Genomic DNA, 18,371 nt, shown 5'->3' on the forward strand with positions numbered 1-18,371 from the left:
CTGCCTCTCTCAAGCATGTGCTAAGCACTCCAAGTGGCCTGGAGCTCCAAGGAAAGGCCTGTGTCTGATCCAGTGTCCACAGAGGGGTCTCTTTTCAAAAGGACAAGCCTCCTCCGCTAGATTCTGCCTGGACAGAAGCGGGCAGCGGCCTAACTATTCCCTCCCTCCGGACCACGCAGCTGACTTTCCCATACAGGTGTGCTATAGGGAGGAGTAAGTAAAACGATCCCAACTACCTCTCACTTGAATATGATTTATTATTCAAATGATCAGCTCTTACCGTAGGAATTCAGTATGGATGACACAAAGGTCCTCACGCAACTGCAGTTTAGCAGGCTAACTAGAGTAAAGCCTTTCCAAGTACTGCTGGCACCCTAATCCTGGGCAACTCCACATGCAGGCACAAGAGGATAGCGGGGATGGTTAACACCATCATCCAAGAACAGAGAACTGAGGGCAGCAGTTCTCAGTCAGTTATACATCAGAACTGTCTGGGTAATACAGCCTGGGACTCAGCTTAGAACTACATGGAGTCCGTTTCTGCCTGTGGACCAGATGAGTCATCGCCCCCATCCTACCACCACTGCACACCTTGTCTGTGTGTACGTGTGTACACTGTATGTGCATGTGTGCCCTGAGGTGTGCAAGGAGAAACCAGAACTCTCTCCTGCTGCCTTGAATAGCAACTGTTTTCTGATAAGAAGAGCAATGGCAACATTTTAAATCATAATGACTATTAAGCTCAAATGTGTATATTTTACTTTCTTTTCATAGGTTTCTCTTAGTAAAGTTCTGACGATCCTTTCAGGAACCTACTTTCATTTTAAAAACAGGACCGCACCTTGTGTACAAGACAGAAATTTCTACAGGTGCTTTATGAAAGAAAACGTAGCTTACCAAAGTTACTATGGCACACTCAGCAGGTAGTTGTGCAGCACTAAACAGAACGCAAACAAATCTGTAAATGAATTTATGTTCAGGATCACGCTTAAAGTATTCCTCTGGAAGCTTTTCTTGCTAAAAGAAGAAAGAAGGCAATATAAGCATCCACTGAAGAAAACTACTTAAAAGTACCCTCAAGGCAGCAGTCTTCACATTTGGGCCCACGTGCCCCTTAAAGTAATTTTGGTTGGGTGACATGTCTTGGAGTCTTTTAAATATAAACAATGGGATCCTAAAACACTACAGTGATTTAATACTCACCACCACCCACTAAAGAAAAACACAGATGCAACCTCAGAAAATGTACATATTTCCACCTTTCTCCCCACAGAATTCTAACCAAATGTCAACTCTTTTTAGGTTCAAAAGTCTTGCTGATCACCATGTGTCATCATACTTTTCTGCCATCAACTTTGAAAAAAACACTTCCAGGGTCCTGTCACCATAAGGCTCTAAGAATGCTCTGTCCTATACAGTAGTCACCAGCCACATGTGGCCACAGAGCACCTGAAGACGTGAATCTTAAAACTTTGTCATTTTAATTGGTTTAAAATTTAAGCAGCTTTCTAATTTTCTTCTTAGAGGTCTTACCACATTTGTTAGGTTTATTTACAAATATTTACATTCTTTGATGTTATGGAAAATCATCCTTCAAAAAGATACACCTTCTGTTACTTGGGTATGTGTACTTACCTGCTCACTAATCATACAAAGCACAACTCAGTTCTTATCCATCACACCCCTTATACAACATGCCTTTGGTAAAATGACTAGACACAACATGGGGTGGGGAAGAAGACTTCAGAGGAAGATGATTTAGACCTTGAGCTGGAGGGAGTAATTTTCTTCTAGTAACTAATTTCAAAGCAAATCAGCATGAAATAAACAACTATAAGAGAAAAATACTTCAGTAAAACTGACACTTACTGTGAGTGAATGTGATCTCTCATCAAAAATATCCAGGGATCTATTTGCATCTCTATAAAATAAGAATATGCATGTAGAAAGTTAATTCAGGAGTTACTATCTTAGTAACATCTGCTAGGAGTAGAGAGAGGAGCAGAGGAAGCTTAACCTTTGACAAAGCAAACAGTTTTTTACAAATTCTTGTCCTGGATTCTGCCCTTAGAGAGGTTTCCTGACCTATTTTTATTCAGCACATCAAACTCTGAAATCTTTTCTACAACAACCAGCCAGAGTTGCCTTCACAAGCACTAACCCTCCCTAACAGGCAATGCTAGCAAACCAATATATTTCCATTCCTCTAACCTCACACGGAAATATATCAATACAAGAACGTTTTATAAAGCAGTGGTGGTGGGCAATGAAGTCTTCTCACTTCAATGAATGTGAATGAGAGATTCAGTTTTTTCCCCTGTTTCTTTCTCTTTATTTCTTTACATTATAGTCTTACCGTGTATTTCTTCTTGTCTCTCTTAAACAGTTTGAGTTAAAAATGTAATTGTCTTTTTATTTTAAAAGAGACCAGGCTTTTTATTTAAAATTTCACCACACTAATACACGGTGCTCATAATTTACACAGCAGTTCTCCAAATGTGGTCTGCAGGGCTCTGGGATCCTCCCCTATCCCCTCTTCAGGAGGCCCAAGATGTCAAAACTGTTTGTATAAGAATACTAAGACATTACCTGCCTTTACATTGTTTGACATTTGCTGTGTCTGCATAAGAGCAAAAGTGGGTAAAACTGCTGGTTTCTGAGCAGTGGTACCAAACTCAATTAGAAGTCATTCAATTATTCACAGCTACTTGCAGTTTAAAACAAATCTGCTTTACTTAAGAACATCCCTGATAAAATCATAACAATTAATACTGTTCTTAACCCTTGATCCTTCTTTTTAATATTCTGAGTAAGTGGAAAGTATGCATTAAGCACTTGTACATACTGAAATACGGTTGGGTTAAGGACAAGAATTTCTGACTTAGTGCTAAGTCACTTTTCTCATAGAACACCATCTTGATTTGAACCATTTTTTTCATAGAACACCACCTTTATTTGAATGTACAAGTGACAGTCATTCTTCCAAAAATGAACAAAGTGAGCCTGTTACTTCAAGGAAAATAACTGTAACGTATCTGTTGCTAATGATAAAATTCAAGCCATCAAGCTAAAAATATCAGGATTTTTGGAAAACTTGTAAGTCCTATTGTGAGCTTGATCTACTGTGAGCTTGACAACTTCTCAATATTTAAAGACTTTTCTGGTAAGACTGGTGGTGATACTAACAAAAGTGAGTTTTTGACACTGTCTAAAGAAATGTGAACCAATACTTTCCAAATGACCGACGTATAGTAATGTAAAATCAGGTACAGGTAAAAAGATCCACTTCAGTATGCATGACAGTTCAATGGGTATTAATTAACACAGTATTTACTACAAGTTCATGGATATGATTTAGAATTCCATTTTAAATAATTTAAGAAACTAGCACATGTGGACTTTTAGTACAGTATCAAAGAATATACCAAATTATCTGAAGGCTTTAAAAATACACCTTTTTCCAACTATATATCTGCATGAGGCTGGATCGTCTTCATATTGTTTCTTCAAAACAGATGACTGAAGACAGAGCAGATATAAGAATCAGCTGTCTTCGATGAACAATGAGATACTCTTCTCTCAACTTTTTTGTTGTGGAAAACAGTTTAAAAAATGACCTATGTTAAACACTGGGGTTCCCAAGCAGGAGTGATTTCATCCCCCAGGGGACTTCTGCCCATGGCTGCAGAGTTCTGGTTGTCGTCATGTGGAGGAAAGAAGAAGGCGCTCCTGGCATCTAGTGAGCAGAGGCCAGGTGTGCTGCTAAATACCCTACAATGCACAGGACGACCCCCCACCCCCCCAACAAAGCATTATCTAGCTCAAAATTTCCATAGTGCTAAGGAAAACGCTGTTTTCACATACAATGGATTTAAGGTTTTAATTCTCAATTTCAATTTCTAATATAGTAAATATCAATATAACCCACATGAACAAATACTCTGAGAGACCCAGTAACTGAAGAATTAAGTCTTGAGATAAAAATAAAAGACTCATTTCAATATTATAATAAAAGCATTCTAATAAAAGCTTACTCCAATAATGTCTATAGTTATCACCTAACACTAAACATGATACCTTGTAAATTAATTAGCTGGAATAACAAGATAGGTTTTAAAAGAGCTCACCTGTTCTTTATGTGGTAATAGATTGCTAAGGTCACACTGTGGAGGGAAAAAAATATATTGTAATAATTGATTTTTATCATGTTAGACCTGAAGACATTTTGGAAAGGGGTTGGCGGGGAGGGAAGACCTTCCAGATGTCCAGTGGCCCTGACATCCTCTAATTCAGAACAGTACTCCATGGGTGCGTTCCCTCTGGTTTAAGGTTCTTCGGCTTTTAGCAAAATTAGGAGACCCAAACTGCCAGATATGCTGTGAGAAGACGTGTTTTGGTTATTATAATATATAAATTATTACATATTTCCCCAGTCATTTGTCCTTCTACCTACAGAAACTTTCGTCCTGTACAAGCTATATTTATCTATACACATGCTTAGATTCAAGCCATACAGTAGGTGGTGTGTGCGTGTGTGGCTTTTTTGTTAGGCCCTGCATCTCAGTTGATTGAGTTCACTATCCACCTACCCATCCATTTTCCATTATTTCCCTAAAAGTAAATAATAAAAATGCTCTATACCAAATAAAATGATTTAAAATCACTTTTACCTAAGTATTAGAAATTTTAATAGCAAAATTTTACAGCCACAAAATTGAGGATAGGTCTGGCTACCCTGGAATAAGCAGTGCTAATAATGCAGCATACTACAACACAGTATACGACCACTGACAGGTATTTCCAAATTACTTAAAATAAAGTATTAATGAACAGACAGATACAAGTCCTCAGATACTCTTTAAGTTCCTATATTTCTAAGTTATTCACAGATGTTGTGTATGAGGCAACAAAGGGTTTTCTGGTTAAGTTATATGTTTCTCTTTGTTCTCAGTGTCTAAAATGAAACTCAAAATAAGTGAGGGAAGGCAAATCTGAATTTTATAAGTAGGTCTATAGAATCTTAGCACTTGTATAAAGGCCTGTAACACTGTCAGCATCAAAGATGGAAACTTCTCTAGTGCTTCAAAGTTTCATCTTCCAATTGATTTTAAAAATCACAGAATTAGAAGTTATATGATGAAAGGACCACTGAACCTTAGATGACAACTCATTAAAACAACTCATTTTACAGATAAGGGAACCATGGCTTAAAACTGGCTTACCCAAGGTCCCACCAATTATCAGAAGCAGTTCTCTTTCTCCTACCCTCAAACCAGACAGTGGCTCCCAAGCTCGGCTGCACACTGGGATCACCTGAGAAGCTTTAAAAACTGCCTGGCTTCTGCTTCAAAATGTTCTGATTTCACTGGCATTGGGTATGACTTGTGTATCAGGATTGTTTTTAAAGATCCCCAGGTGACTGCAATGTGCAGCACAGTTTAGCATGAATGAGGTAGGGTTAAGATCAGAATCACTCGGGATGCTTTTGTCCATAGAATCATGCCTCGCAACATTCCCCCGCTTGGCAAAAAGTGCGTGTGAGAGAGAGGGACAGACACACAGACACTGTGTCTTGGGGGCCGGGGGGAGGTGGAATTCATGTGTTTAGAGACATATATCTTGAAAAAGTTTCATAAGTGATTCTAATAAGGCTCACCTACCCCACTGAGAACAACTACCCCATTGAAAACTAATCTCATGATAAAACATTTTTCAAAATCATTCCTAAAAGCCAATTGGCCCTACTAATTAGCTCAGTAAACCGTTATTTCACCAATAATGAATGTGCGGAATGATCATTTCTAAAACTTAATGAGAGCTAATTAAAATTTATTGTACTTCCAAAAATTACATTAGATTGGGGAAAAAAAGCATGAAACCTACTTGTCTGAGCAAGGTTAATCCTTAAAACTACGTTTGAAGTATAGACTAGAACATCAGGCTCTTTTGAATTCAAAAGAAGCTGTGACTCTAGCCAAAGCAGTGATTTTTTTACCCACAGATTTAGTGTCTTGGCTAAATAAAAACATTCAGTGCCAAAACTCAGGGCTTTAGAGACAGACAGGGCTCCGCGTTTGCTGAAACATGATTTGACCACAACTATTATCACAAGTAAGACGGGAAAGTTGCATTACTATGATTGGGAACTTGCTGTTTTTAACGAGAAGTTATTGATAATTTACATAGCTAAAAAAAGGCTGGCACATTAGCAACAAATTACTTATCTTTTTAAGACGGAAAATAAAATGAAGGAGATTAATATTTTCAAAAAGCATTTCCCAAACTGTGCTCTGCAAAGTCAACATTCATATCCTAAGGAGACATTAATGTTCCGGGAACAACACCAAGGGAGTCAGAAAGCTCTGCATCCTGTTTGGTTTTACCTTCTCTCTCTTAAATAAACTCGAAAGGTTCATCATTAGGGGGTTTTGAAAGTGCATCTCCAATTGTGGACCATGAGGTGCTCCCAGAAGCTAATGAACAGTTTTCATCCTCATGACACTGTTCACGTCTTAAGTATAAACCTAACCACAGCCATGTTTCCAAAATTTCACCTCTTTTATTGTTCTTCTGCCGTGATTGATACGGTGTGTTGGAGATGTATTTATAGATATATGAACAAAAATTAAATGTATCTCAAATTAAAACTTCAGTCAAACAAACTGCATCTACAAAGAAATTAAGCTTGAGAGTGTGTTCCTTAAGACTGCTTTGATGTATTTTCCCCCTCTTTCGGGTTCAGGAAGGAGAAGTGAAATTTCACCCAGAAATAGTGCAGGAAAAAAAAATGCACAGTGGGATAAATCTGACAAAATCCAATGAAATTTAAATGCAGATTCACTATGGTGCCAGTAGGGGACAAGCTGTTCCTTCTTCTAAGAGTAGCTTCCAAAGTAGTATACATTGTTTTAGGACTACAACTCATAAAGAAATCATTTTGTCTAGAACTATCCAATACAAAGGCCCGCTCCTTCTCATTATGTTCATCAAGGTCTTAACAACAAAAATGGGGGGGGGGGGGGGGGGCGGGGGGGCGGAGTCAAGATGGTGGCATGGGAAGACGTGGAGATTGTGTCCCCCCACAAATAGAAGAGCTACCAGAGGCCAGCGGGGGACCTGAGGCCCAAGCAGACCTCAGGAACCCCGCAGCAACCGGGTAGGACCTGGGGGAAGTCAGGGGGGCGGGGAAGGGAAAGCCTGACCGGACCAGCACCCCTGGGGGGTGGCTGCGGGAGGGGAGACGTTCCTGCCTGGAGGGACTGCTGGGGGCTGGGGAGATCGGGGAAACCGCGATTGGGTTTCTCCCACCCAGGAGGCCGGGGGGCCTGCTGGCCTCCTCAGTGGGGTCCTCCACCCTCCAAGGCCCCCTCCAGGCTGCCTGGGTCCTGGGGGGTGTGGAAGGAGGGAGGAGGGGCGAGGAGGTGGAGAGGCAGACAGGAGGGGGTGGGAGCTTTGAGACTGGGGGACAGGGGAGGCTGGAGGGCATTTCGCCTGCTCTCTTGGCCAGGGAGGCCAACTGCGCTCCCCGACCTGGTCCTTCATTCTCCAGGCCCCCTCCAGCTGCTTAGAACCTAGGAGAGTGGGGGGCGGGGGAGAGGAAGAGAGGCAGACAGGGACCCTACCAGACTGGGAAACCTGGGGAAGTGCGGCAGGCATTACCCAAGCCCCGTTGGCCCTGGGAAGCCTGTTGGGCATCAGAGTGTGGTCTCCCGCCTTTCAGTGCCCCCTGCAGCTGTAAGGGTTCTAGGGGAATAGGAGAGAGGGGGTGGGAAATAAGAGAAGCCAAGGGGGAGGGGCCCTCCAAGACTGGAGGACTAGGGGAGGGACTAGGGGAGGTGCTTGCATCTCTCCCACCAACTTGGGCCCAGGGAGCCTGCTGGGTACCTTGACCTGGTCCTCTGCTCCCAGGACCAGAGGCATTTCCAGGCCCCTCTACCTCACTGGACCTATGCCCCATTCCCCACCACCCCCAGGGCCTTCTCTAAGCGTAGGCTCGGCCCATTGCCTAACATCCGCCCCCACCACTGCCCTTGTCTAAGCCCCGTCCCCACAGCCAAGGCCTTTTCTGGCTTTTTTTTTTCTTTCTTTTCTCTTGCCACCCCCTCACCTAGGATATTGCAGTTGTTTTACGATCCAGTTGTTGCTCCATCATTTTTTTAAAAATTTTTTCTAACACATCTGTTAGTTTCCTACTATTGTAGTTTTTAGCTTGCTATTGTCCTCCTGTTCTCCTACCTTTTTTTTTTCTTCGTTTTCCCTGCTTCACACAGCTTGTGGGATCTTGATACACAAGCCCAGTGTCAGGCCTGCGCTCCTGAGGTGGGAGCTCTGAGTCCAAAACATTGGACTGACAGGGAAACCCACTTCCCAGGAACCTCCCAGAGGTTCTCAACTTAACACCAAGACCCAGCAGGAACACAATTCCACCCATCCAAAGTGGGGGGAAAATGAGACGACAAAAAAATATGCCACAGATGAAGGAACAAGGTAAAAATACACAAGAACAAATAAATGAAGAGGAAATAGGAAAATTGCCTGCAAAAGAATTCAGAGTTATGATAGTAAAGATGATCCAAAATCTCAATCACAAAATAGAGAAAATACAAGAAACAGTTAAAAAGGAATCAGAAGAACTAAAGAGCAAACAAACACAGTACTAGATAACAACTGAAATTAAAAATACTCTAGATGGTATAAACAGCAGAATAACTGAGGCAGAAGAACGAATAAGGGGATTAGAAGATAGAATGGGGGAAATAACTGCCACAGAGCACGAAAAAGAAAAAAGAATAAAAAGAAAGGAAGACAGTCTCAGAGACCTTGGTGACAACATTAAGCGCACCAACATTCGAATCATAGGCATCCCAGAAGAAGAAGAAAAAAAGAAAGGGTCTGAGAAAATATTTGAAGAGGTTAGAGTGGAAAACTTCCCCAGCATGGGAAAGGAAATAATTAATCAAGTCCAAGAAGCGCAGAGAGTCCCATACAGAATAAACCCAAGGAGAAATACACCAAGACACATATTAATCAAACTAACAAAAATTAAACACAAAGAAAAAACATTAAAAGCAGCGAATAACATATAAGGGGAAACCCATAAGGATAACAGCTGATCCTTCTACAGAAACTCTGCAGGCCAGGAGGGAGTGGCAGAATATATTGAAAGTCCTGAGAGAGAAAAACCTACAGTCAAGAATACTCTGCCCAGCAAGAATCTCATTCAGATTCGAGGGAGAAATCAAAAGCTTTCCAGACAAGCAAAAGTTAAGAGAATTCAGCACCACCAAACCAGCCTTACAACAAGTGCTAAAGGAACTTTTCTAAACAGGAAACAAAAGAGAATGAAATGACCTACAAAAACAAACCCAAAACAATTAAGAAAATGGTCATTGGAACACACATGTCAATAATCACCTTAAATGTAAATGGATTCAATGCTCCAACCAAAAGACACAGACTGGTTGAATGGATACAAAAACAAGACCCTTCTATATGCTGCCTACAAGAAACCCACTTCAGACCAAGGGACACATACAGACTGAAAGTAAGGGGATGGAAAAAGATACTCCATGCAAATGGAAGCGAAAAGAAAGCTGGAGGAGCAATACTCATATCAGACAAATTAGACTTTAGAGTAAAGGCTATTACAAGAGACAAGGAAGGACACTACATAATGATCAGGGGATCCAACCAAGAAGAACATATCACAATGGTAAATATCTATGCAACCAACATAGGAGCAACTCAATACAGAAGGCAAATGCTAACAGCCATAATAGGGGAAATTGACAGTAACACAATAATAGTAGGAGACTTGAACACCCCACTTACATCAATGGACAGATCATCCAAACAGAAAATCAATAAGGACACACAAGCTTTAAATGACACATTAGATCATCTCAACATAATTGATATTTATAGGACATTCCATCCAAAAACAACAGAATACACTTTCTTCTCAAGTGCACATGGAACATTCTCTAGGATAGATCACATCTTGGGTCACAAATCAAGCCTTGGTAAATTCAAAAAAATTGAAATCGTATCAAGCATACTCTCTGACCACAATGCCATGAGACTAGATATCAATTACAGGAAACAAACTGCAAAAAATACAACCACATGGAGATGAAACAATACGCTATTAAACAACCGAGAAATCACTAAAGAAATCAAAGAGGAAATAAAAAAATACCTAGAAACAAATGACAATGAAGACACAACGACCCAAAACTTATGGGATGCAGCAAAAACAGTTCTGAGAGGGAAGTTTATAGCAATACAGTCCTCCCTCAAGAAACAAGAAAATGATCGAATAAACAACCTAACCTTACACCTAAAACAACTAGAGAAAGAAGAACAAAAAAACCCCAAAGTGAGCAGAAGGAAAGAAATCATAAAGATCAGAGCAGAAATAAATGAAAAAGAAATGAAGGAAGCAATAGCAAAGATCAATAAAACTAAAAGCTGGTTCTTTGCGAAGGTAAACAAAATTGATAAACCATTAGCCAAACTTATCAGGAAAAACAGGGAGAAGATGCAAATCAACAGAATTAGAAATGAAAAAGGAGAAGTAACAGCGGACACCTCAGAAATACAAAACATCATGAGAGACTACTACAAGCAACTATATGCCAATCAATTGGATAACCTGGAAGAAATGGATACATTCTTAGAAAAGTACAATCTTCCAAAACTGAACCAGGAAGAAATAGAAACAATGAACAGACCAATCGTAAGTACGGAAATTGAGACTGTGATTGAAAATCTCCCAACAAACAAAAGCCCAGGGCCAGATGGATTCACAGGCGAGTTCTATCAAACATTTAGAGAAGACCTAACACCCATCCTTCTCAAACTCTTCCAAATTATAGCAGGAGGAGGAACACTCCCAAACTCATTCTACGAGGCCACCATCACCCTGATACCAAAACCAGGCAAAGAGGTCACAAAAAAAGAACATTACAGGCCAATATCACAGATGAATATAGATGCAAAAATCCTCAACAAAATACTAGCTAACAGACTCCAACGGCACATTGAAAAGATCATACATCATGATCAAGTGGGGTTTATCCCTGGAATGCAAGGATTCTTCAACATATGCAAATCAATCAATGTGATACACCATATTAACAAATTGAAGGATCAAAACCATATGATCATCTCAATAGACGCAGAAAAAGCTTTTGACAAAATCCAACATCCATTTATGATAAAAACTCTCCAGAAAATGGGCATAGAAGGACATTACCTCAACATAATAAAAGCCATATATGACAAACCAAGAGCCAACATCGTCCTAAATGGCGATAAAGTGAAAGTATACCCTCTAAGGACAGGAACAAGACAGGGATGTCCACACTCACCATTAGTATTCAACATAGTTTTGGAAGTGTTAGCCACAGCAATCAGGGAAGAAAATGAAATAAAAGGAATCCAAATTGGAAAAGAAGTAAAATTGTCACTCTTCACAGATGACATGATACTATACACAGAAAACCCTAAAGACTCTACCACAAAACTGCTAGCACTAATCGATGAATTTAGTAAAGTAGCAGGATACAACATTAATGTGCAGAAATCTCTTGCATTCCTATACACTAACAATGAAAGAACAGAAAGAGAAATTAAGGAAACTCTTCCATTTACCACTGCAACAAAAAGAATAAAATACCTAGGAATAAACCTGCTTAAGGAGGCAAAAGACCTGTATGCAGAAAACTAGAAGACACTGATGAAAGAAATCAGAGACGACACAAACAGATGGAGGGACATACCATGTTCCTAGATTGGAAGAATCAACACTGTGAAAATGACTATCTTACCCAAAGCAATTTATAGATTCAACGCAATGCCTATCAAATTACCAATGGCATTTTTCACAGAACTACAACAACAAATCTTGCGCTTTGTATGGAAACGCAAAAGACCCCAAAGAGCCTAAGCAATCTTGAGAAGGAAAGACGGAGTTGGTGGAATTAGGTTTCCTGACTTCAAACCCTACTATAAGGCCATAGTGATCAAGACAGTACAGTACTGGCACAAAAATAGAAAGGAAGATCAATGGAAAAGAATAGAGAACTCGGAGATAAACCCAAGCACATATGGGCAGCTTATCTTTGACAAAGGAGGTAAGAAAATACAATGGAAAAAAGACAGCCTCCTCAGTAAGTGCTGCTGGGAAATTTGGACAGCGACATGTAAAAGAATGACATTAGAACACTTCCTAACACCATACACAAAAAGAAACTCAAAATGGATTAAAGACCTACATGTAAGGCCAGACAGCATAAAACTCTTAGAGGAAAACATAGGCAGAACACTCTATGACATCCATCAAAGCAAGATCTTTTTTGACCCCCCTCCTAGAATCAATCATGGAAATAAAATCAAGAATCAACAAATGGGACCTCATGAAACTTAAAAGCTTTTGCACAGCAAAAGAAACCATAAACAAGACAAGAAGACAACCCTCAGAATGCGAGAAAATACTTGCCAACCAAGCAATGGACAAAGGATTAATCTCCAAAATATACAAGCAGCTCATGCAGCTGAATACCAAAAAAGCAAATAACCCAATCCACAAATGGGCGGAAGACCTAAATAGACATTTCACCAAAGAAGACATACAGAAGGCCAACAAACACATGAAAAGATGCTCAACATCACTAATCATTCGAGAAATGCAGGTGAAAGCCACAATGAGGTATCACCTCACACCGGTCAGAATGGCCATCATCACAAAATCTAGAGACAATAAATGTTGGAGAGGGTGTGGAAAAAACGGAACTCTCCTGCACTGTTGGTGGGAATGTAAGCTGGTACAGCCACTCTGGAAAACAGTTTGGAAGTTCCTTAAAAAACTAAAAATAGAACTACCATATGATCCAGTAATCCCACTCCTGGGCATATACCCCAGAGAAAACCATGATCCATAAAGAAACATGTCCCATAATGTTCATTGCAGCACTATTTACAATAGCCAGGACATGGAAACAACCTAAATGCCCATCAACAGATGAATGGATAAAGAAGTGTGGCACATATATACAATGGAATATTACTCAGCCATAAAAAGGAATGAAATGGAACTATATGTCATGAGGTGGATAGACCTAGAGTCTGTCATACAGAGTGAAGTAAGCCAGAAAGAGAAAAACAAATACTGTATGCGAACACATATATATGGAATCTGAAGAAATGGTACTGATGAACCCAGTGACAGGCAAGAGTGGACATACAGAAGTAGAGAATGGACTTGAGGACACGGGGGTGGGGTAAGGGGTGAAGGGGAAGCTGGGACGAGGTGAGAGAGTAGCATAGATATATTTACACTACCAGCTGTAAAATAGATAGCTAGTGGGAAGTTGCTGTATAACAAAAGGAGATCAACTTGATGGGAGATGCCTTGGAAGGCCGGGATGGGGAGGGTAGGGGGGAGTTGCGGGAGGGAGGGGATGTGGGGATATATGTGTAGATGCAGCTGATTCACTTTGGTGTACCTCAAAGACGGGTACAAGAGTGTAAAGCAAATATATTCCAATAAAGAGTCTGAAAAAAAAAACCAAAACAACAGAAATGCATCAAATAAAGATTTATACTTTTCCTGGGATTTCGTATTTGCTCTCTGGCTTTTCCTTCTATCATGCACTCTAAGATTAAAATGGAAACTGAAAATCCATAGTTAGGTCCCTGAAATCAATATATAGTTGACACCAGTTTCTTAACCTGATCACTGAAAAGGACAATTCAAATGAATGAAATTGCGTATGGCTCCGGTGCTTTTAGCAATGAGGGGGTCTCTGTCACTCAGCCCTTGGCAACCTAGTTGTACTCACCATTTTATTGTGGTTGTAAGATTAGGCTGGCTGACTGTGCTGTCATCTAGAAATATTGTTGAGCATGAGCTATACTTTTTAGTAAGCTGCCCTGGAGATACCTGAAGGGGAAGGGAAGTAGAAGAAAATGTCACAGTAAGTTAAACCTATAAAAGGGTGTTTTTTCCTCGCTTAAAATGTCAAACGATAAAGCATTAAGATTTTTCTTACACTCCATGAACTGTGTGAGTGTGATATCCTGTGAAGCTCTATGGGAAACCTCTACACTCTAACTTCCACAGATGAGATTGGAGAAATGGTTTATAAAATGCTGCCCTTGGTATAGTACCTACAATCCAACCTGGCAAGCACCTATTATAAATTACCTTTATAATAATGTAAAAAGTTTAGAATAAGATTTCAGTGTTTTTTCCTTAAGCAAAGAAATGCAGCTGAGATTTTCTATTTCTACTCCTTTACTACAATAAAATGTAATACTTTATGTAGTATCAATGCAAGAGCATTTCACGGCAGTAAATGAATGCCAATAATGAGACAGTGACGAAACAAACGTTTGTGAATCAGAGGCTGGGCATGCCAGGGGTGCTCTATCTCTAACAAGCTCGGGGCCGGAAGTCTCTCTGGGCCTCAATTTCCTTATCTGGAGGACAAAAAGGTACTGCTTGAAAATTCTCTCACATCCAAAAAACAGATAAAACAACTCTGAGAGTTTAACTTCTCACTTCATGTTTAAGTAAGACTGCCACCACATTACTCAATTGAGAACCTCAGAGAATACTTTCCATTCATTTCAAAATTTCATCAATTCTTTTCTACATATTTGACACTCCTCATGACACTTTCCTGCCTCACGCATTCTGCTCTCTGCCTGCAACGCCTTTTTTTCCCTCCTTGTCCCAGCAAGCCTGACCCCATCTACCTCCAGCATGTATCTGCCAGCAGCCACACCACAAAACTTCTCCCATTCTGTACACTCAACACATCTAATTTACCAACTGTTACATGGGCTCAACTGCTTGCATGGTATCGCCCTCATAAGTAAGCAAGCTGCTCCAGGTTAGGGAAGATTCTTCTCCTACCTCCAGCTGCTGAGCACAGAATGTGGGACAAATTAGGATTCCACAAGTGCTTGAGAAATTTTTTAAGATCACTTACAACTAGAAGGTAAATCTTACTAAAGATACAAATTCGTGAGAATTTATCTGCAGTGGTATTGAATAGGTGACAAGGAACTTTCTGAGACCCTCTAGAGAATAAACTATCTTTCAAACACTTTAGAAGTATCCATTTATTTGTGAAGAGCCCAAGAATGCAGCAATAGTCAAATACTAAAATAGCCTCAATGATGTTAGGACAATGCTCTTTCTTAAAGTAAGGCCACTAACCAAATCCTGCTCACTATCAGCAGTTGAAAGTAATAGCAGCATTCTTTAACATCACAGAATACAAACAATTGTAATGCTTGGTTTTGTTTTTGGTTTCTGTTTGTTTACTCATTCAGATAAGCCTTCCTGCCTCCTATTAATATAAAATAGTTTTCATCATGCTGTCTCGCTCTCCCATCAGTGTATTCCACAAATACACGAAAGGTGAGGAAGGGAGAAAATCTACTTGATGCTTTTTAAAATACACAGCATTTAAATAAACATTGCCAGCAGCCAATAATCAGAAATATACAAATGGTATAGAAAACACCATTTTGCTTGTTTCAGATGTTTTATGGCAAAGCCACTTATTCCTTATTAACAAAAAGTTCTAGATGGAACCTATTTGAAAAGTATCACTATTTGGAGGACTAATTTATCCTTCAAACGAGAAATGTTTCAAACTCAAACTCTGATATGGTCCTTAAGCTATTTGGTTAATGTGTAATTTTAGAACCTCAAAAAACAGATACAGCATGAAAAATGAAAATTCATTCATTCAAATACTTTTCTTCTAAATGAAGCAGGTTATCTCTTAAGGTCATTGCTATTAGGGTAGAATATGACATACACTCACATAGTAAAAGTCAATTCTGACCAAAACTCTGTATATGAGGAGAATAAAAATAGTAAGGAAATGCTATTTCCTTACTAGAGACTAGTTGGTAGAGCTTTGGGTGATAGTTACCCTGTTTTCCTCTATTAAAATTTTCTTTTTTCTGTTGTGGTCTTACGGCCCTATGGGGGCTCCTTTAACGTATCAGCAACTTACAGTCTACTGGCTCGATCCTACCAAAGAAACACTTCCGCAGGCCTACTCCCAAAGCTATTCCAACTTTTTAGCATCGAGTATTCACTGAAGAATGGCAGAATTAAAGCCTCTGAGCAAAGCCTGGATATATTACCTGCCAGCAGGTTACTTTCCTCTCATCTTGCTTGAAAATTTAAGATAACTGTCCTTTATGATTAGAGCCTTACCACTGCTGGCTCAAAACCTCAATAAACTACACGGACACACATAAGGATATAAAATTCAAATCCAAAAAAAAAAAAAAATCCAACAGCTACTGACAGTTTAATGTTCATAGGTATTATTTCAACTGGTTGCTGAAGAACAGTATTTATCTTCACTCAGGACAGAATACATGGAGTTTTACAATCTTTACAAGGGGAAAGGGTTGCTTAGTAGACTTCAGGTTTAATGGCAAAGACGAAAAAATAATCATACCTAGAAGGCTAGTGACAACCCCCAAAACTGCTGAAATCCTGCCCCCACCCAGAGACTCTTCTCACTGTGCCTAATGCCTCTGACTTCAACCCATTAAAAAAATAAAGCTAAAGGTCACTTTTGTCCTCCCCCTTTTCACAAGTTTTGGATATGTTTACTAAGAATCAATGACTTTAACTTAAAAATTTGTAATACTTCACACATAATATTCCATCTATGTTGCACATTAATGAACAATACGGTATGGTGAGTGATTTGAATTAAATTCTTCATAAAGGCCTTAGCAGAAAAGTACAATATTTTAATTAAGGTATAATCAAACATATTGTCTGAATTAATATCATTATATTGAATTAAAACTGTAAACGTAGAACCTATATTCAAAGTATAAATCTAAGTTTGAGTGGACTGACCACAAATCTATTTCCTCTTCCCCTTCCTTCAGAGATATCATCTCATTAGAATTAAAGGCATTTTTAAAAAATGCTATAAAGGCTATACATAAGACAGGATAAAGACAGCAGATGATTTTTAACATTTGAAAGATGAAAAGGCTACATAAAGCAGTGGTAACTGACATGGCAGGAGAGAGGAAGCACAACCTTGGTACCTACAGAGAATGACTGCGACAGGAACAAGAAAGTCAATCTGCCTTCCAGAAACCAAAGCAGGCTCACAATTCAGAGGCGTGGTCCCCCAAATCCTTCCAGTGATGCTTCCAATTAGGTCTTAACAGACAGTCAGGGCCCACCACACGTTTGAGGGAAGGCCCCAACAAGGAAGAGATCAAAACAGGGAGAAGGAATTGATGAGAGTGATAAAATTCAGAAGTAAGTGAAAACTTTAAAAAAATATCTTAAACATCCACAGAAAGACGAGAAATTGCATCAGTGAAAAAAAAAAGAATGACAGGATGTAAGAACTCTATAAAAATAAGGTAGACAAAACAATATATTCAATAGGATTAGAGTATAGTCAAGGAAATCTCCAGTAAGTGGGACAAAAAGACAAAATGCAAAACAGAAGGGGAAAGAAATTAATTAGAGATCTGTACAGGAATACTGCTCTAGGACTTCCAACATCTGAATAATAGGAATCCAGGAAAAAAAAAAAACCCAGAAAATATCAAAGAAACACACAAAAAAGGTCTATACCAAACCATATTATGAAATTTCAAAATCCCAGGGAGAGAAGGTACTAAAAGGTTCCAGAGAAGGAAGGGATGGGGGAAAATGACTAAAACCGGTAATGTACAATGTATCATATGTTGACAGACTTAAGAGCAACACTGTCAATGAGAAGAAGAGGGAAATGTCTTTAGAACTGCAAAAATTAGTTTCAACCTAGAATTCTATACTTTATCAAACAGGAGTTTCAGAGAGGCTAGATCTCTATAAAATTTCTGCTCATGTGCCCTTTCCCCAGAAAAATGTGTCCAGTAAACAAGGGAGTATAACAAGACAGAGGGAAACATAGAATCTAGGACATCAGGCACCCAACACAAGAGAGCAGTTATGTAAGATCCCAGATGACTTCTCACAGATATCCCAGGAAAAGAGACACAGAGCCGGGGAAAACTAGTCTATGTGGGAGTAGGAAGACAAAAGGTTGGAGAAGAGCGTCTCCAAGGAAAAAATGGAACAGATGTGGCTTAGCAGATGGCATGTGACAAATGTTACAACATTTGGGGAAAAAAACAGCTGTTAGAAAACAGGCAAGTGAATATAGTCAGGAAATTAATTCCACGGAAGAAATGAAGGATGTCAAAGCAGGGAGACTGGCCAGGGAGCTGTATGAGATCACATTGGCTAGGAAGAGGGGGATTGGAGTATCCTGGAGAAGTGCAGAAGTGCTCAAATGTCATTAATACTTAAG

The 18,371-nt window shown here is 39.6% G+C and overlaps 1 protein-coding gene across 3 annotated transcripts in view; it reads right to left on the minus strand.

Annotated features, from left to right (window-relative positions):
- Positions 1–18,371, minus strand: part of LOC130829954 (cyclin-Y-like protein 1) — a 75,112-nt gene that overhangs the window by 11,200 nt on the left and 45,541 nt on the right. For 2 of the 3 annotated variants that reach the window (XM_057696646.1, XM_057696645.1), the window contains 4 exons: positions 13,845–13,945; positions 4,128–4,163; positions 1,870–1,921; positions 898–1,017 (listed from right to left, as the gene is read on the minus strand). In XM_057696646.1, coding sequence (XP_057552629.1) covers positions 898–1,017; positions 1,870–1,921; positions 4,128–4,163; positions 13,845–13,945 — 309 coding nt within the window. The remainder of the gene's footprint in view (positions 1–897; positions 1,018–1,869; positions 1,922–4,127; positions 4,164–13,844; positions 13,946–18,371) is intronic. The other variant, XM_057696647.1, reaches the window with a different exon arrangement.

The sequence above is a fragment of the Hippopotamus amphibius genome, chromosome 10, assembly GCF_030028045.1.
Source record: "Hippopotamus amphibius kiboko isolate mHipAmp2 chromosome 10, mHipAmp2.hap2, whole genome shotgun sequence".
In the NCBI taxonomy this organism is placed as follows: domain Eukaryota; kingdom Metazoa; phylum Chordata; class Mammalia; order Artiodactyla; family Hippopotamidae; genus Hippopotamus; species Hippopotamus amphibius.